The following is a 20,943-nucleotide window of genomic DNA, read 5'->3' on the forward strand; positions in this document are numbered from 1 at the left end:
ACAGTTAATTTTACTGCCTTAGCCCTAGTATATAATAAAATGAAGACAGACCTTTTTCTGTGGGTAAATTATTTGTTTAGCCTTCAGCACCAGCACAGTCCTGTTATTTCCCTCTTCATTTGTACTTAAATAATTACTATGAAGCATGATGTATTCCTTGGGCTCAGTGTTCTAACAGACACTTGTTATTTTGCAGGCAGACATTCTGATGACCTAATGGACCTCCAGTGTGGCCTTGTGCTGTGTGCGCTGCTGCTGCTGCGGGGAGCGGTCAGAGGCAGTATCCTGTACAGAGTGCCCGAAGAGCAGCCGCCCAACACCCTGATCGGCAGTTTGGCCGCAGACCAGGGCCTGCCAGACTCGGGGCATCTGTACAAACTGGAGGTGGGCGCCCCCTACCTGCGTGTGGATGGAAAGACAGGAGATATTTTCACCACTGAGATCCCCATAGACCGAGAGACGCTGAAGGACTGCCGCACTCTGCTCAAGGGGAAGCTGTGCTACTTGGAGTTTGAAGTGTCAGTGACTGACCTGATTCAGAACCAGAGCCCCAGACTCATCGAGGGACGCATCGAGGTGCAGGACATCAATGACAACACCCCGCAATTTCCCTCTTCTGTGCTCACCATCTCTGTGCCTGAAAACACCATGATGGGAGCGCTCTTCTCCATCCCTCTTGCCACCGACAGGGACTCGGAGAGAAACGGAGTGGCCGATTATGCCCTGACTGCAGGGCTGGACGCTGCCACTCTATTTGGTTTACAAGTGGCTGAGGACAGAGGAGAGAAGCTGCCACAGCTCATTGTTCTGGGCAACCTAGACCGGGAGCTAAAGGATTCCTATGATCTCACCATTAAAGCAGTGGATGGAGGGAACCCGCAGCGCTACAGCAGTGCCCTGCTCAGAGTGGTCGTGACTGATGCAAATGACAACTCTCCCAAGTTTGAAAAGTCTACTTATGAAGCTGAAGTCTCGGAGAACAGTCCAATGGGCCACTCTGTGCTGCAGGTAATACTGAAATACTTATAACTGCCCTAGCAGATGGCCTAGGGGTTGGGTTTGCAGTCTACATGCAGGGCAACTTGTCTTTTGAGTCATGACTCAACAGAGACAAATGTTGCTCTCCACTTCTCAGAACATTTCACCTTGTATGATTTAGTCCAGTGTAGCCTAGTAGCCAAAGAATAATATAACTGTAGTAATGACTCATTGAAATTGGAATTTTAATTAATTACTTTACATTTGACATAAATAACAAATACAAAAACAACAGTGAAAATTTGTATAAGGACTATTTTGTGTTAGAGCTGACCCAACTCAGTCTCGCAACGTGTGACAGACATACACAGCACAACATATAGCCTCAGAATCCCTAAACTATTCATCAGTATTCAGCTGTTGCTAAACCAAGGCCGCAGCTCTTGTTGACTCATGTGTCTGAATTTTAAATTGAGTAATGCACAGCTCTACATCTCTAATTTTAAAAAGGGACTTCTGCTTGAATTATTGAATTAAAGCATAACTGGTGCATGCGCCGCTTATCACTTATACTCTATTATAGTGGCAAAATGATGACAGACATATATGCGAGTGTGGGAGTAAAATCCTCTTGGGAGAATTTGAGCTGCCCAAATATCTTGCTTATACTTGCTATTGAACATTTCCACTAGGGCATTTAACCACATAAAAGGAAATCAGAGAGAAAAAAATGCAGACAGAAATAACAGTAGTTTTAAAATACACCTGTACATGAAAGCCAGTTCCCTGCTGAGTTCAGTTCAGATTTATCAATTCTGTTGCAAGACTTGACAAAGCTCTCTCACTTTCTGTATGTAATATTTAGAAGTCCAGTAGAATATGAAGTCAATGTCTCCTATAAATAAAACTAAATAAAACATACATGTTGTGTCAAACTACATCAAAAGATCAAGACTAGATTGAAAAAATATATACACACTGGGTCAGGTCTCTGGTAAAGGTGATTACACAATTGTATTTGTGGAGATAAACTTCTAGTTTCTAAAGTATGGCATTACGCTTCTGTCTCATTTGCTGTTGTATATGTTATTCTTATCTTAGAAATAAAAGAGTAATTGACCCTCAACCAGAAAATTTGCTCATTTAGTATCATAATCACTCAAGTTCCTACTTAATCAACTGTAAGTTTTGCTTTAGTCAGTATCTTAAAGAAAATAAAAAGCTATAAGGAAAAAGTTTGTCAGTGAAGAACAGTGAATAGGATTACATCATTGAAGGTGTCTTTAGATTATTTTGTCAAATTTAAAGTTTTATAAAATTCTTATTATTTTCTTGTGAATGTTTGATCTATCACCCCTAACCACACACCCTCATTCTGGTTCCAGGTCAAAGCAAACGACTCTGACATGGGCCCCAATGGAGAAATCGAGTACACCCTTCACCAGGCAGTGGACCCTGTTCCCAGGCTGCTGCGCATCGATCGCTCCAGTGGCGTAATCTATGTCAAAGGTCCACTGGACAGGGAGGAAATCAGCAGCTTGTCATTCTACGTGGTGGCCAAAGATAAGGGCCCTCAACCTAAGAGTTCTAAAACATTCGTCACCATCGAAGTGACTGACCAGAACGACAATGCTCCAGCCGTGGAGATTCGGGGAATTGGTTTGGTGACTCACAGTGAGGGGATGGCCAATATTTCCGAGGACATGCCAGTTGGTACGGCTGTGGCTTTGGTGCAAGTGTCCGACAAAGATGAAGGGGAGAATGCAGTGGTGACTTGTGTGGTCGCCGGAGATGTGCCATTTCAGTTGCGTCCGGCCAGTGATTCGTCCAGTGACAATAAGAGAAAATACTTCCTCCAAACCACTACTCCTCTTGATTATGAAAGAGTTCGAGACTACAGAGTTGAAATTGTGGCTGTCGACTCCGGAAACCCTGCTCTGTCAAGTACGAATTCTCTCAAAGTCCAAGTGACGGATGTGAACGATAATTCTCCAATATTTTCCCCGACGTTGTTCGAAGTGGAGTTTGCTGAAGAGAACCAGTCCGGTGAAAAGGTTTTGGATGTTACCGCCTCAGACGCAGACAGTGGCACTAATGCGGAGCTTGTCTATAACATTTTGGGAGACTCATCCATCAAAGGTCTGTTTGAAATCGATCCCAACACCGGAGAGGTGCGAGCCAGGAGCCCTCTAGATCGTGAACACAAAGAGAGGTATGAATTTAGAGTGACTGCTGCTGATAAGGGCTCCCCTGTGCACAAAGGGACAGCTACAGTTGTCATAAAAGTCCTCGACCGTAATGATAATGACCCCAAGTTCATGCTTAGTGGCTATAGCTTTTCAGTGTTGGAAAACATGCCTCCTCTCAGCCCGGTTGGCATGGTGACAGTCATGGATGTGGACAAAGGTGAAAATGCTCATATCCACCTCTCTGTGGAGCCAGATGGGGGGAAGTTTGTAGTGCAAAATGGAACAGGCACCATCCTCTCTAGCATTTCATTTGACAGAGAGAAAGAAAGTAGTTACACTTTTAGGCTTAAAGCAGTGGATGGAGGAGAGCCCCCTAGGTCCTCATATGTCGGAGTCACTATTAATGTTCTTGATGAAAATGATAATGATCCAGTTGTCACAAAGCCCTCTAATTCCTCTTTCCGGCGCTTGTCTCCGCTGGCTTCCCCTGATAGTCATGTAGAGATAGTGGAAGCTGAGGATTTGGACAATGGGCCTAATGCGGACTTGGTTTTTAGCATTGCTGGAGGTAATCCTTATCAGTTATTCCGCATCTCCCCCACCAGCGGAGAAATCACTCTAGCAAAAGAGATGACCCGAAAGCACGGCGGACTGCATCGCTTAGTAGTCCGAGTGAGTGACCGGGGAAAGCCAGCACGCCATGCCACTGCACTGGTGCACATCTATGTGAACGAGACCATTTCAAATGTCAGCTTAGTGGAGGCCTTGGTCGGGCACAGCCTTTACACTCCACTGGACAGAGACATTGCAGGTGATCCTGACAATGGATTTGCTGCACAGCGAAGCAATATTTTGTTTGGGAGTCTCGCTGGTGTGGCAGGTGTTGTCATGCTGATTTTGGTGGTTGTTTTTATCCGCCACCGCATTCAGAGAGAGACTAAGAGTGGCTACCAGGCAGGCAAGAAGGAGACAAAAGACTTGTATGCACCCAAGCAGGTACCCAAGAACACCAAAGGCAAACGAGGCAGAAAGGGGAAGCCCCAGAAGTCTACTAAACCACTGGGTGAGGACGAAGAAGTCAGTCTTCAAAAGAGTTTAAAGTTCAATCTAGATGGAGTCAACGATAGCCCGAGAATACACCTGCCCCTGACATATTCACCGGGCAGCCCCGACATAGGCCGGCATTACCGCTCCAACTCCCCCCTGCCCTCCATCCAACTGCAGGCCCAGTCGCCCTCAGCCTCTCAGAAGCACCAGGCCGTGCAGGACCTGCCCGCCGCCAACACCTTTGTCGGAACAGGAGGAGACGACAACTCCACTGGCTCAGACCAGTACTCCGATTACAGCTACAAGACAGGCACGCAGAAGTACAACAAGCAGGTAAGACTAGACACACAGTAGAGCGCAGACAAGCAGGCTCTCAGATTAAAGGCTTTTATATAGTACAGTGCATCTATTCTGGCTGTTAATATGTGATGTTTCCAAGGTGACATTTAATTTTTCTGTAATAACACAGACATACCACAGTCCTCATCCAATATCAGAAAGCAGAAATACAGTAATATATTAGCGCTCTCTCTGTTTCATGCCACAGTCTAATAATGAATAAATGCTTTCAAGGCTTATTCAAGCTTCAAACTTAGTTGATTTTACATCATTCATTTTCTATTCTACCTTTTGAAATATTATCTTACTGTAGTCTCTTTGTCTATACTGCTATTAGTTTGTATATATATTTTTTGTATTTTTATATTTTGAATACAAATACTAATATAAAAAATTACAGTCTCTAAGTTTTCTTCTTAGCAAAATGCCTGGAAAGTTTCCCATTTGAGTAGTTGGTAAAGTCTAGATGCAGCTGTCCTTGCTGCGTGTGTCCTGGGGTTAGCGGTAAACCCAGTGTTGAAGGTGCGCGCAGTGTTGCTCTGGTGCCTGACCCTTCGTCCTGTGATCTCTGCAGGTCACTTGCTCTTATCTCCCCGCTCCTTCTGCTCTTATCTCCTCTTATCACTACAACATTTGGCAAGGCTCAGATCGCCATGGAAACAGAAATATTAATAGACTCCCAGGGATTACGAACAGGAGATATTGTTGCGTCTAGGGATAGAGAGCTACTGTGTCTCTAGGTTTCTGTGTCATCCGACAGTGTATGCACGTGCATCCCTGACCGCATTAGTTTGTGTTTGGATGACTGTGTGCGAATTCCTCCTACATCTTGGCCTGTCCTACAGTTCTATAGTAGCAATTTGCATTGCACAGATAGGTAGGTGGGTTAGTTATGCTCTAGTATTTTCATATTTGCGTCAGTAATGTTGGCAGGTGAAAAATATGACATAATATTAAAATATACACACACATAGCCTTTTAGTAAATGAGTCTCCACTTTTCTCTAGTGCAAAGGAGAACATCTGCCTGATCTGCTGGGTGCTATAAGCTTTTAGCTAATACCGTACATATTTTGGCATAAGGTCTGTAGATGCTCGTTCATTTTTACTACTGTTGCTTTTCTCAGGGAACCAGACAAACTCAAACAGTTGGTTTCTAGAACTTTTATGTCGCACTGAAAATGGCAGTTCTCTGCTTAGATGCTATCACTTATGTATGCTCGTGTAATTTGTAACAAAAAATCAAGGCCAAGCTCTGTAGTTCTGCACTCCCCCTATAGTTTCATTATGTCTTCTTGAATAGCATCTTTTCATTATACTCAAAACCACTGCTGGCTTCATCCACAGCTAAGCAATCATGTCATTATTGATTATTTCTAACACTGCTGTATTCTTGTTGACAGTATTGTGTTCAAAAGCAGCTATGTGTTATAACAGCGACAGCAATTGTATGTCATCTGTTTTGGACCTTGACAAGTCAGACACTGCCTTTAAAGATGCTCCCATGTCACACCGTGCAAAGCAGCCTGACACCCCCCTGTGGATTTTACAGGCAAACTTTACACCAGAACAATTAGCAAAAATAGAAGTCGTAAAAATATACAGCTGTAAACACGTGTAGGTGTCTCTTTTTTCCAGAGGAGCAATGCACACAGTTGTTGGCTGGGGGTTTGAGCAGATGCCACCTGACAGCTGAGGTGATCACAGCCGTAGGTGGGTGGAGCTTATGTGGTACTGAACAGTCGCCAGTGTCTCTGTGATGGACAATATAAGGGACCGAAATGACTGCGAACCACGGGGTGTGCCTGGATCCCTGTGTGTAGTGCCAATCTAATGTGTTTGTCTGCTTAGAGAAAAAAAAGTATTCATTGTAAGCGTGGCCAGATGTAAGCTCTCAGCCTTTGTACGGGAACATAAATTCGTATGAGATGCAATGCGCATGATTGACAGCCGGTGCAAAAACACGGCCAGATGTTGGAAGTCGTGTGACATACCTCGGCAGATGTTGTCTCATGTATGGCATCCCCTCTCACATCGGGAAGAACAGATTGACCAAAATATATAATTAAAGGATCTGCCAAGTGAAGAGACAGATGTAAAGTGGCGCCCTCGCTTTAATTAACTGTGCTACATTCGAACAATGGCTTTCATTGGCAGCGTGGCGTGGAGGATCGGTTACTGCTATGCCTGTGATATCATTATTTACATCTAGTTGGGTCCGAGATGAGGGCTGCGGGGTTTCAAGTGCCCAAATGGTGTCGACTGTGAGAGAACCGTCCCTTTTCTGTTGATGCTGTTTACAGACCTGCAAAACAATAAACCTATGCTAATGGTATTGAATAATGCTACTCAAAATGCTATGGTCAGATTAGGATGTGGTTTCTCCAAGAATCCCGTAATGCAACATAGTGGTCAGAAAATTATTACTCTTTATAGTTTAAGATGTTTTATGAGCCTTTAAACCTTTATTGATGTACATATTCTTAGGTTATACATATGCAGTCACACTAGGCCTACAGGCTTAAGGGCTGGCCTGTGTAATGGTCTCATTATAATATAATAAGAAAATAAACTGTTCAAAAGGCTACAGAAGGAGCTGGGGCTTCATTTATAAAACTTAACATAGAATTCTTACTGAAAATATATGTAGGAACAAGACAAAACTTAGATTTGCTAGTTCCTTGTTTCTCTAAGCACAGATTCCCTTCTGTCTCATGTCTGAAACACACAGATTTAAAATTTTTGGACCAGACCACATTTTTACATTATTTTTACATCGTCTTTTCATAGGTCACAAACTTAACGTAGAATGTCATGTATATAACATTTTTGTAACATTTTTATAAATAAAACCCCTTATTACAAAATTCAGTGCAAGCTTTAAAACCAGGAACAAGGTGATATTTCCGCCCATTTGGACAGTATATTTGAACCTCAACCAAGCTGCTTACAGGCATGTCTGATGGATTTTCATAATATTGTGAATGGTGAATGCTGCCATCAGGATAGTTATTAAAATATATTGAGATAAATATTCCCTATATGTACATTGAAACTAAGCTAACCATGCAAACTAGTTCCCCAAAACAGTTTTCTATCCATCCTTATTGCTCCCTCAAGATCTTTATGATGTAATTTTCATTCTCCTGATTTAATAATCAATACTGTGTTAACTGTATAAACTGTATTAACTTGCTTGCGCTGTAGAATACTTTTGTTTACTTTCTCAGCTTATTCCAAGCGATAATTAAAGTCTAGTCACAGACATGTCATTGTGGAAAATATGTTTTCAATAAGGGCTTCTCATATGAAAGCTGTAAAATGAATGGGTCTGCTCATACCATTTGCACAGTGCGTGTGGGTACATGCGGCTGCACAGATCAGTTTAAGCCTGTTTACCATGTCAGGGTGTAACTGCAACTCTGAGCTACTTTAAAGTTATAGTATAGTTAAGTATAGACTACATCAACTCTTAATGACTCTGTAATAAGCAGGGGAATGAGAGGTGTGAAGTGTGAATATTGTACTGAAAATCAACCATTAATCAGGAACCCTAATCAATAATGAAAACACAAACAAGATATTACTTTACAGCGGTTGTGCTTGAGCTAATAATATAGAGCTGATTATAGGCATATTCCTATACAATGGCATCAGATTGCACTCAACCGTTTTCCATCTTGTTGTGCCTCCTTACCTGGAATTTAATCTATTCTCATTGTAAAATAGTCCCGTAAAGCCCTTGATGACTAAGTGGTGTTTAATAGCAATATACTCAAATTGATCTACCCGCAAAAGCAATTGGCACCTTCGTCTAGAAAAATCTATATTTGTTTGTTTCCTACTCATATTGTGGAATCAATTCAAAAAAGATTGTAATCTCCAAGGATGCAAGAAATTGTCAGCTGCATAATTGTTGTCAGAGTGCTTTGAATAGTGAGTGGTGAATACAGTGGTTTGGTGTCTATAGCCTGTCAGGCATTTAAAATAACAGACTCAAAAGTAAAGGAAAATACTGTAAGTCTGATCTGTGAAAATATGTCCCTTAACATGTCTGCTTTGACTTATTTTGTGATTTAAATCCTGTTGTTTATGGTCCATCAGCATTCACTACCTAAGTATTTGTCAAAATAAACTGAAATAATTTTTTAGTTGTTCATGGAAGTTAGATTTTCTGAGAAGAAAAAAGAAGAAAGAGCCAGGGCAGTTTTCCAGAACGCAGCCTTGGATTTCAGATGACGTCACATTTTATAGGCCGATAATAATATAAACAGATGAAGGGCAGCTAAAATGCTGTTCTTAAAATAGATGTTGTAATCTTGCCATGGTTTAGTCATTTGTTTAGTACATATTTCCATTAGAAAAGGGCCAATAGATTTAGTTCTTGTAATATTCAAATTTATGTTATATTAAAAAAGACACATTATATGCACATTATTAGATCAGCTCAGATTATAAATATATATTTTCTTTTTCAGTTAAAATAGCAAAATAAATTCTTCATTTGTGTAATCTTGTCCTAGTAATACAGTACCGCTATGGGTAGCTGATTTCAGCACCTTGGACAGCACCTTGTAATGGCAACTCCAGCCTCTCAAGAATATATCAAAGGTGAAATGATAAGACTTTCTTTTGACCAGGGGACACTTTTCCAATAATATTATGAATTCTAACAAGCTCTCGCTCTCTGTGTTTGAAAAGCTCAATAAAAAGACAGTGTTTTTGTATTCCATTGCCTGCCATTACCTTGAAAAACAGCAAAAAAAAAAAAGAATGGACCAGGGCAATTTTCAATTTTTTCCCCTCAAAAGTGAAGAAGCCCCCTTAGCAGGTGCAAATTTCCCAACAAACAAAACACGGAATGCTTGTGCCGTAGATTCAAACAAATGAGATGGGCAGCGAGCGTGATAGGGTGAGTGGCTCCTGAATAGACTTCCTTTCACAGCGCCTGCACCTGTTTAGGTAATATTGTAATTAAAGTGGGGACACTGGGAATTTTCCTTCGGGCCTTGGAAAGTCAAAGTAGTCTCAGGTGCATGCTATAATTCTGTTGCCGAGCCTGCATAGACATTTACATAAAGTGTGGACATTTTCAAAGGTATTTCATCAACGCTAGTGCTGCAGGGTGGAGGTATATTTACTGTAGATTGCTTTGCTTGGAGTAATTACTTTAGATACGAGTTTGATTTCTAACTGTATTCCACATTAACCTTTTATTATGACAAGATATTATCTATTTGCATTTATGTGTAAGCTGGAATACGTACCGCATCCCGATTATATTCTTACTTTTCTTCGACATGTCCTCTACCAAATTTACAGTCTTGGTCATTAATGGGACAATTCTCACTTTGTTGTCACATTCTCTCGGCTGCTTCCTGAGATGATTTGCTATAGCTTAAACATGATAAGCACGAGTCTGTGCACTTTTTACAGCCACTATTTTTCTTGTCCCCTCTCCCACCCCCTCTTTCGTCACCTATTGAACGTGTGATATTGCATGATGGTTGCTGCAGAAACCAGTGAGTCACATTAGGCCTTGGAGCTGATAATTAGCCCTGTTGGGTCCAAGAACTAGCACCTTTTTTCACACCACACTTAATGAGAAACCCACATTTGCCATCAACGCGACATGTCGTCTATGCAGCACAGGTCTACAGAAATAATTACACAATCATGAACTGTTATTTAGGTTTTGGTAAACTGCAGATAATAATGTGTAAACTGAGAAGTATTGTCTTAATATCATTTTTATTTACATAGACAACATATGCAGATATATAAGAATACAATGCACATTTGTATTCAGAAATATATCATGCCACAATATATAACATAATCACTTTTCTGGTGGATGCTTTTTTTTTTTTCATTGTATATGTTATAGTTCCGCCTGAAATCTTCCCCAGTATGACACTGAACATCTACCTTGCTCTTATTCAATTACAGGCTGAAGTAGGTATTGGAGCAAAACACTATTCATTCAACTATTCATCACAATTCTCAATAGCCACCTTTCAACCTTAAAGACATAATACTCGCACATACACATCTTATATCTCTTAATGCTGAAAGATAGTTTCATTCTTTGACCCCATCTCGCAATTTTCATTCCACCTGAATAACATCCTTGACCAATTACTGACCCTTACTGAAGATGACATTATGTTTTAGTTATAATTTATTTTCAGTCCACTCACACAGTCTGCACACGGCTAGTTAATTGATCAATATTCCACCATGTATCTCTGATTGACATAAACTCACATATTTGTACACAGTGCAACTCATGAAGCTATCTCTAAATATGGGATTAAGAAATGCCTAATAATACACCTGGCAGATGTATAACTTGGCATATACTTAGTCACAAATCCTTGCTTTTCCAGACGACACCCGATTTGTCACCCATTTCACCCTGTTTTTGTAGAAGCTCCATCATCATGACAAGATGCTCCTTTGTGTGAAGCGCCCATAGACAGAAATACCTGCGATTAAAATGTCACTATAAAAGTACATGCATGAGCCATGATATTCTTGTCCCAGTCTGGTGAATTCCAGAGACGGGAGCAACTATTTTCACACCGTCTTAATTAACCTGGCGCATTGTTAAGCAGAGCCCACACTTCATGAACTTTGCACATCCCTTTGAGTTTGGATTAGCCCAATTTGGCCCAAAAAGTGCTGCATTAGCTGTGCAGAGGTGTATTTTACAGACAAGGCCGCTGGCAAAATTTGTACTTGTTCTACACGGTGGTGACACATTATTCTCCTTTGCTCCTTTCCAACACCTTAAAATAACTTAAAATATAAGTGTCATCTACATTTCACCGAGGTGCAGGCAGAGCAAGCAGTGCAGCCCTATCTCTCTCTTCCTATCTCAGCATCCAATCTGCCAGGTTTTTTTTTCTCTTCTCGCGCTGAAACCCCCTCACACAGGGCTCTTTGTGCACCACATATTCGGCCCCAGTCACTGATTACTCAGGAAAAGCAGGCTACAAGCGAAGTAAGGTAAAATACATTGTCGACGCTGAAATAATTTACCAGCCCCATACTGCCTGTTGTGCTTACCGCTCCAAAGCATAATGCCATGATGCAACGTATTGTGCTGCCACTGTATTGTATGGAAACTATTTTTTCTTTCATTGCAGCCATTGCTTCTTATTCTTATCACTCTACATTCAAACATGTTTTTTTCATGATTCTTCGCTCTACGAGTTCTATTTAAATAACTCACTATAAGAGACTATATCTAAGAACAGTCTTTAAAAGGAATAGAGTATAATATAAATACATGTGCTCTTGTATAACAGTGCTGATGTTAAATATAAAATTACCTATTTGCACTGTGACTTGAACTAAATACTGATTTTCTAGTATTTCATGAATTCTTTTTATTATCTATGTGTACATCAGAACTGGCTGCTATTTTTGTATATAAAGAGATTTGTGTCTAGGAACAGCGTTGTCAGTGTTTGACAACATCTCGGAGCACCTGAAATGTCATGTAAACAAGACTCATTATCATAAACTCATCAAATGTCCTTTCATGAGACTAGCTCAAAAAGACTCACTTTGCCTTTGTGATATTATTGGTTACAGCAGTTTGTACATCTGAATATTTCTTCATAAACATCAACCTACTTAAAACAGCGTACCTGCAAATAAGATATAAAGATCACGGGTTCATTTGGGTGTTGGCTTCTTTTTACACTTACACATGTTGTATATATTTTAAAACTGTATGGCCATTTTTGCATGGACTAGAAGGTTTCTGATTCATGTCTGGACCCAAAAGTGTAGAATTGTTGTTGCCTTGCTATTAGAGATGTACCTATCCATTTTTTTTTTTTTTTGTTTCGATACTGATTCCAATACTATGGGTTTAGTTATCTGCCAATGCCAGATATTATCCAATGCTGATGCAGACTGAAAACAGCATTTATTTCCGTTAAACAAAATAATATAAGACAAAATGGATCCAAATGTATTATGTATTTCTCATGTAACTTTAGAACAACTTTGTGTAAACAAACTTGGACCGACTATGACCAGGAAATAATTTATTACATTGATTTATTATGTCCAATCAGGATATTGGCTGAACCAATATTTAGCAGCTGATATCCAATCTAGCCATTTTTGTAAATATCGGCACAGATATTCGATATTAGTACTGGATCAGTGCATCCCTACTTGCTATATTTTATATCATGCTGTCATGCTCTATTTGAACTGGTTATTAGTCTTTTGCGCTTGAGTTTGTTTGCCTATCTTCTCCCATCTAAACCTTACATCACACAATTTAATTTCAAAACAAATTTCATTTACAATACATCTTCCTCTGCATGGATTATTGCCTTCATTAAATTAGAAAAATATGATAATGGAACTTCACTTCAAAACAGACTAGCAAATAGATAAACCCCATAATAAACAATCTCCCTGGTTGTGTAGTTCGTGACATGGAGGCTCTGATAAGACACTAATAAGACGGGAGCTGTAATGAATGTATAGGACTTTGAAGTGCACTTGATGGAGCCAGGCCTCGTTGGATCAAACAGGGCCACTTCCACTGCAGGCAGCCTCCACTACATTTTAATTGGGAATCCTGCGCTATTGTGGAGCAGGCACAGAAGAGGGGGCAGAAAAGAAGGAACGCTGTGAACTTGTTAATCAAACTGTCTCAAGCTTTTTTAGCCTTCACAGAAATTGCATCCCTTATTAGAAGCACTATATGGGTTAATTATTTCATGGAAAGTTTTTGCAAACTCAAATGTGAAATTGTGATACAATACGGGCGATTGAAGTGGTTAACTGTGGCTTGTTGATCAAAACCTCACTGACCAATTAGTCAAGCAAAATCGGTTATGGCAACTTTTCTGTGTACTAGTAGTTGAAAAAATAAAATAAAAATTCTTGACATTGTGTGCACATACATATGATGAAGTATTTCTCCAATTGGAGATTGGATTGGTGGAATAACATTCACAGTTTGTAAAAGCAAACATTTGGTGTTTGATTGTTACACTTCTACATTTCTGATTCTGACACATTCAACTAGGGATGTACTGTATCAGTAACCAAAATATTGTGATATTGTATCGTCAAAAGTCTCACAATAATACCAAGGGTTATCACAATATTTTGAACCATAATCACAATCCTTTGCTTAAATACAGTGTTTTATTGTAACAATAGCTAATAAATATAGGCACCTTCTTATAACACTATCAATTTCAGTGCAGACAACATGAAGAAATTTCATTTATGTTAATTCTTGGAGTTATGCCAGTAATGATTTACATCAAACTTTTGTCAAGGTATTTTAAAACCAAAAAGTGGCCTGTCTACAATTCGGAGGGCCCCTCCAAAATATCTCAATAAATACCATACTGTGAGATGCATATCATGATGATATTGTATTGTGAAATTTGGATATGTCTACATTGTACAACAACGCAAACTAATATATATAACACAACATGTAGGAATAAGAATATTGAATCTTCCTGAATGCCACTTTGTGACCCTAAAGCATTGAAGTTAAAGCTTTGGCAGTTGTAATAAATGTGGATTTTAAAATGTTCAAGTAGCGTGTCTTTATGTTGACATAGGTGTGCACCCGAGCGCATGCTGTGGGAGCATTAAGCGGAATGACTGACATCAACAGGAAAGAGATGTAATCAGGGAAATTATTACTACCGGTGATGGAAGCCGGAGAAATTGCTGGCAGTACATCCTGAAATCATAAAAAGAAAGCTTTTGTAAAAGCTTTTCTAACATGTGTGGAAATTGCTTCATGGGGAAGGCACAAAGGTACATAACCTGCCAGCAGCTGTCCTCCGCAGAGAGTGGGCCTGATTGCTGATGAGGAGGTGCTCAGTGGAGAGGTGACAGGGTCAGCGCATTGGACAAAGGGGAGGGGGGCCCTTGGGTGCTGCACAGTGACACACACAGGCAAGATTCCTCTGACAAGAGAGCACACGTCCAGGGCTATGTCTGTCTCAAACAACAGGATATACAGGGAGGCGAGGCAGAAGGAGCGCCAAATAAAACAAAGCAAGTTCACCGAAAGGCTAGAGGCTAAACGGTGGCAGTCCGATTGTGCTCAGGCAGTGGTAGCCAGGCTTATTCTTATCATCACAATACTGCAGTGGGGATTCAGTTATAATTTTAAATCAGGTATGGACCTTTATTTGATCCTTCTTGTTTTTAAATGAGACCTGATCTTATCTTGTTATATACCTTCCTTTTTTATTTGATGCAGTTCTGTTTTTATAGAAGTTTAGTTCTGATTTACCTGGTGTAGACCTAATTTTGACCTGAGGTGGCCCCTGATGCAAAAACACAGGAGCTTTGTTCACATTCTCAGACTGCTATGTGCGTATGTGTTAATAAATCACTGATTTAAGAATAATTGGAGATCATTTTGAGATTATACAAAAGAAAGGATAGAAAGGTCATGCGATTTAAAAATGACTTGTGCCAAATATAAAAGTGCTACTGAAGGAATCGGCACTTGACTGAGCGGGTTAAATGAGAATTCCCAGCGCTCATTATGAAACCAGGTACATCCAGTTCTTGAGTGAGATTTTTTTTCTTTGTACTTTTTGATTGAAGGAGTCACACATCTTGCTAGAGTCTTGCTAGCGCACTTTTTCCCCATTAGTGAGAGAAGCCCTGGACTCCCAAGCCTTTTTCATTATTTTCTGCTGAAGCATTGCCTTTAAATACACTCTGCTTCTAATTTCATTTTGTTTGGGATGGCTGAACATGAAGACGGAACTGGCACCCGCCCCCCGCGGGACAATAATTAAATTAAAGCATCATAAAATATTCCTTACGCACACTCAAATCATTCACACATGTTTCCACCAACCATTTGGAATACATACAAAATAATGATAATTAAAAAGTGTCAAAACATTACAAGATAAGTATCGTAGTGGGCTGCTTTCTGCCCGACTTGCTGCACATCATTTCCGCTTCAGGACTGTCACGCGCGGTTACTTCAGTGAGCACTCGGAGTTGTCATGGGGAAGTGCCACTACAGCGTCAGCTTAGGCAGTGGTGCCAAAGAGACAGTTGCATCGTAGCTTACGCTCACATAAGATGGGGAGATGCTTGAAGGCTTTTGCATGATACTCGCCAGAAGTTTTGAGACTAATAACAAATAGTTTTCAGCTAAAGTTGACTGGCAGTGTTTGGTAATTCAAAACAACACTTTCTTGGCAGATTTTTAACAACTATAGGGTGTGTAAAGAGTATGTCAGCAAGCTTTATGTAATGTTTTTTTTATTATTATTATTTTATTTATGTAGTATTTAATGTTTATCCCCCCAAAATATCTTAATTTTAAATTAATATATTTAAAGGTGCACTATGCAACTTTTTGACTGGGGGTCCATCACCTGCTTGTTTCTACGGATATGCCATTGCTCTGCTTGGAATGTTCCACAGTATGACATTAAACAGCTCTGCCTTACATTTGTGGTTTTATAGCTCAAATATAACTAGAAAAAAAAAAAAAACAGGCATTCTGACTGTGAGGAGGTTGCCCCTCCACAGATCTGACCTGTAACTTGGTCTGGTTTGGTCTCCATGAAGATAGAAAGGTTTAATGCCATACTGTGGAACATTCCACGCCATTCCAAGTTAAATGCAATACTTTTGAACTTTTTCTGTAAAGCTATAGAATCAACATGGCAACACGCAAGTTCCAGGCCTTCAACCAGAAAAGTTTCATAGTTTACTGTACCTTGAATTTTTGAGTGGCGTCTAAGATCTTACAAACAGCTGAATAACTTAAGCTTACACTCATTGTAAAGAATGGCAGTGTATGTAGTGTATGATATCAGCTTGTTCATTATCAAAACGTAGCCAAGCTGTTTTTTTCTGGCAAACACTAAAGAAAGCAGGACTGTATTTTTTTCTTTTTGAGCATGAAGAAATGTATAGGAACTACTATTTTGTGCTGGTAAGCCATGTGTCAGTTGAAATAAAAGACTACAAAGACTTCCACTGTTTTTGTTGGTCTGGTATTCTCAGAGACTATTCAGCAGATGTGGCACTCTGTATTATTCATGTCTCGAGGTTTGGTCCTTTTTCTCACAAAAAAGAAAACAAACTTCTCAGTGAATCTTTAGTATCGCAACAGGGTATTTATATTTTATTCTATAGGTTAAATGAATCTTTTACCCGTTATAGACATCATATATTATTCAAATGCAAAAAAATGGAAGAAATGTGAGGAACAGCATTTTAGTTAACTAACTAATCTATTTGTATTCTTCACCTTAAAAAGTTTCAGAACCACTTTAGGTTACACTGCCAGATGGGTATAGATTATCTTATACTAAGGAGTAGGTGCTGGACATAGTGTTTGTTTGCTTGCTGGAGGTACAAAGCACTCATGGCAAAATTCTTGTTTAGTTAGTTGATTAGAAGCTATAGAAGTAAATTAGATATTTTGTTATTTAACAAAAATTTATACATTTTTTTGTGCAATCTCATTTACTGGTAATTGTCGTGCAGTTGCATTTACCTGTTCTTTGAGGTGATTTCTCCCTTGTTTGCAATGTTCAGTTTTCATTGTTCAGTTTCAGGTAAGCTCTGCTATGAGTATCTTAAATGTGCATTGTGGAGCTTTTCTGATAGAGGATTCACTACCTACTTCTCTGGAATGTTCCATGGTATGACATTAAACATATCCATCTAGCATTTTTTCATTGCAGGTGTTTCTGTGCTCAAAATTGTTGCACTTGCTTCTGTGAATAGAGGCTCCTTTCCACAGATCTGAGTTGTAATGTAGCTGTAATCTGCTTTGTTTCCCTGATAGAAAGTTTTAACCTATACTATTGTTGAGGAAAACGACCTTTTCCTCTTGTGTTGATTAGTTTCTGCTTAGATAAAAATACACTTGAAACAGAAATAAAGTTCAGATAATTTACTTATTCCAATATTAGAAGGTCATACTTGTACAAGGAGTCTGTGTCGACATTCTCATTCAGACACTCCATGTTTTACGCCTATACATTGACTTTTATACACAAACTATAGTGGGAGGCTACCGTGGTTTAGACTTAGCGCCTCTTCGTTGGTGCACAGCCCAGCCAGGCCTCTTGGCATGTTGCACAGTCCAATCAGGCTCCATCAGGGGTGTTATCTGGCTACCAAGTCATGACACCATCCCTATCAGTAGTTCTTGTCCTATTTAGTTAGTTTGCTATTAGATAGATTGGAATATCATGCATTTGTCTTGACATATATCAATGAGTCTCACAGCTGTGATCAGAGCCCTTATCTTCAAATGACCTAGGTACAAAAATGAACTATAAAAGTGAATATATAAAGAAGCCTAGTTATTTATCCTAACACTGTGAAACATTACATTTTCATGGAGACAAGCAGGTGGCGTACCCTCCACTTGAAATATGCACAGTGCACCTTTAATCGAGCAAAACATTTTCTATATTTACTTTGTCGAACTTTATTAGGGAAGTGCACATGACAGGTGGACATACCAACCAAAAATCCCCCTGCTCCTAAACATGCTTTGAAATCTTCGCCAGGCGCGCGTTACCTTGAGTTACAGTAGGCGGCTGTCAGCTTCATGATCTGGCGAAATATAAAAGATGGCACAGCTCGATAATCAAGGCTCAGGCAGGAAACTGTGGACTTCTTCTCCACTCAGCACTTCTGCACTCACTTGGCACCCTCTTCACACCACGCTGCCATTTGTGTTTCATGTCCACTTAAAACTACGAGCTCCCAAACAACCGGATACGTTTTATTTACTCTTAGATCAATCCGCTGTCCAGACGTGAAGGGACTGTGTGTCTTAAAAGTTCCCGCTGCTAAGGAAGTCCGGTGCTGTTTGAAGCATGGCGTGATCATTAGTATGCAAATGTGTGTTTTTATAGCCGAGTACATAACCCCCTGATCCCTATTAGCGCACATCTGGCACGGGGCTTTTGGGCGGAAGTTTCTGATAGGCTTGCGTTGTAAAATGTACAGTAAGTTTTTATGCCATTGTAAAATAGCAGAAGTAAGCAAATGCACCTTGTTTGATTCATGATGTAAGAAGACACACTGCAGAATGAGGAAGGTGTATTGTGTAACTTTGCAGGTAAATGGTGCGCTACATGGGGATGGTATTGCTTTGTCTGAAATGTGTCACAGTGTAGCATTAAACTTATCCATCTACCATTCATTCAGTTATGGGTATTTTTATTGCTCACAGAACATATACGCATAGAGCCAGTGGCCCATCCTTTGCACAGATCTGACTGGTATCTTATCATGTTCCCATGGAGATATTTAAGTTAAATACCATCCTGTGTAACATTCCAAACAAAGAGACAAAAATGTAGGCAGACCCTCCACCAGACAAGTTACAAAGTGCACCTTTAAAGTTAGACCTTATGAATATGTAACCTTGCAGAAGCAGAAATATAGCATACCTTTTGTATCTGTGACACTGAAAGCCTGAGTAAATGTGCACATACAGCGTTGATTGGCAGCATTGCTTGAAAATTATTTCATATTTTTAACTATTCACATTTTATTCAAAGCAGGCACCACTGAAAATGTAGATATATTGATTATAGCTCTTGGAATTCATTTGTCAAGGCAGTGATGGCTTTACGGTTTTGTTTTTTTAATAGATGTTTTTGGAAGGGAAGAGTATATATTAGTGTGTTAATATGAATCCATACATTTTATTTGCACTATTTCAAAGCATTTTCTCTGTAGTAAAGAAAAAAAAATATGGTTGATTATTTACTACTTGGAGATAGGAGTTTGCGACTCACTTGATAGCACATTAATCTCCGAACTCAATTGGTTCAAGAGCAGATCTACTATATCTTTATTGATCTGTGGTTTCTACACTTTCTACTCTGAAACTATGGTTAGTTCCCTTTTCTTATGTTTAACTTCTTGGTTGACTAAAGACGTGTCATACACATTGATCAATAAAATGGGTGTGATTATCCCTGGCAAAAGCTCTCAGAATTATTATAATCTTTCACAAAAGCTACTATATACATAGAGGAGCTAAAGCATCAGAAAAGTGTCAAGACAGACTCCATGCCCCTTTCCCCTTCCTGTTGTGGTTCATATAAATCCTTATAATCTTAACAAAATAATTAGTTGACTAATACAAAATTTGGTCAACTACAACACCATCAAATGAATGAATCACAGAAAGCATGTGTTAAATATATACAAAATAATAACCTAGTTTAAACCCAGAACAGGTTTTGTCATTAACTCTGGAGAGTTAATCCTATCTCAGATCCCATCTACTCAACCTACTCTTAGTAATTGGTTGATTTTTATAATTATTTACACTTGCTTGAACAGCACAAAGTGGACTCCAGTATAAAAGGGTGCAAGTATTGATCGGGAACATCTCTGATTAAAAAAAAAAGAAAAGAAATCCTAACTAGAGTTCCTGATCAGTCTGGTGGGGCGAGGGAGCGGCAGAGAGAGAGACCAAAGCCTCATGACTTCAATTAGCAGGCTGCCCTAATGAGCAACCCATTCATTGAACTTAGACATGCCCATTGATTTCTTCTATGGCAGCCCCTTTTTGTAGACAGCGGCTGGAGCGGCTCACTGCTGGACTGACAAGTGTGCATTGGATTATTGCCTAAAAGATGCTTATTTGATTCCATTCAGTTAATATATTTGGACAAATTTAGTGTGTTGGTCACTTACACCTTACACATTTAACTCTTGAAAAAAAAAGGAAAATACCTGAAGAGGTTATATATGTCAAGCATGCATGTTTGAGAATTGTAGCGATCTCTCCCGCTCTATTGGGACCCTCCTTACAGTTAGTTGTAAGATTCTGTGCAGTTCTCAGCCCAGACGCCTACGTCATCCATGTTCCTGCACAACAATTCTCCATAAATATACAAAAATATGATACAAACACAGCACAGCAACTTGACAAACCTGATGTAATGTGCAATAGCTTCATTAGCGGCATGCATGCTGATTGTGCTGTGATAGCGCAAAGGGGAAGCAAAGGGAAGGGAGACACAGAGTGTCCTCTTTCATTTTTAAATTATTTTTTTTTATGTTTGAAAATGGGCTTATAAACCACCTGAAGAACTTTCCACAAGATAGCAAAATTATTTTTGCAGTTACTTAAAAATCATGCCACATTGTTCTAGCTCCAGTCATACACTAAAGCAGAAAAGACATAATTTACTCATTTTGAAAGAGTGAATCAAAACACCTTGTAATCTCAGTTGATTTTCATATGAAACTCTGATCAATGACAAACATGTCTGAACTTTCTCTATTCACTATTGAAGTCATCAAAGTGGCCTACGTTTCAGCCTTGCACTTTGATGCTGGCTGCAAATAATTAAAAG

The 20,943-nt window shown here is 39.6% G+C and overlaps 1 protein-coding gene across 1 annotated transcript in view; it reads left to right on the top strand.

Moving 5' to 3' along the window:
- The first annotated feature begins 210 nt into the window (after positions 1-210).
- The window catches only part of pcdh1a (protocadherin 1a), a 123,360-nt gene continuing 102,627 nt past the window's right edge, over positions 211-20,943 (top strand). The window contains exons 1-2 of the mRNA XM_020930318.2: positions 211-1,008; positions 2,364-4,547. Of these exons, the coding sequence (XP_020785977.1) occupies positions 217-1,008; positions 2,364-4,547 (2,976 nt within the window). The 5' untranslated portion in view covers positions 211-216. The remainder of the gene's footprint in view (positions 1,009-2,363; positions 4,548-20,943) is intronic.

Source organism: Boleophthalmus pectinirostris, unplaced genomic scaffold (assembly GCF_026225935.1).
Source record: "Boleophthalmus pectinirostris isolate CB_2022bp ecotype Guang Dong unplaced genomic scaffold, ASM2622593v1 HiC_scaffold_12, whole genome shotgun sequence".
NCBI lineage: Eukaryota > Metazoa > Chordata > Actinopteri > Gobiiformes > Gobiidae > Boleophthalmus > Boleophthalmus pectinirostris.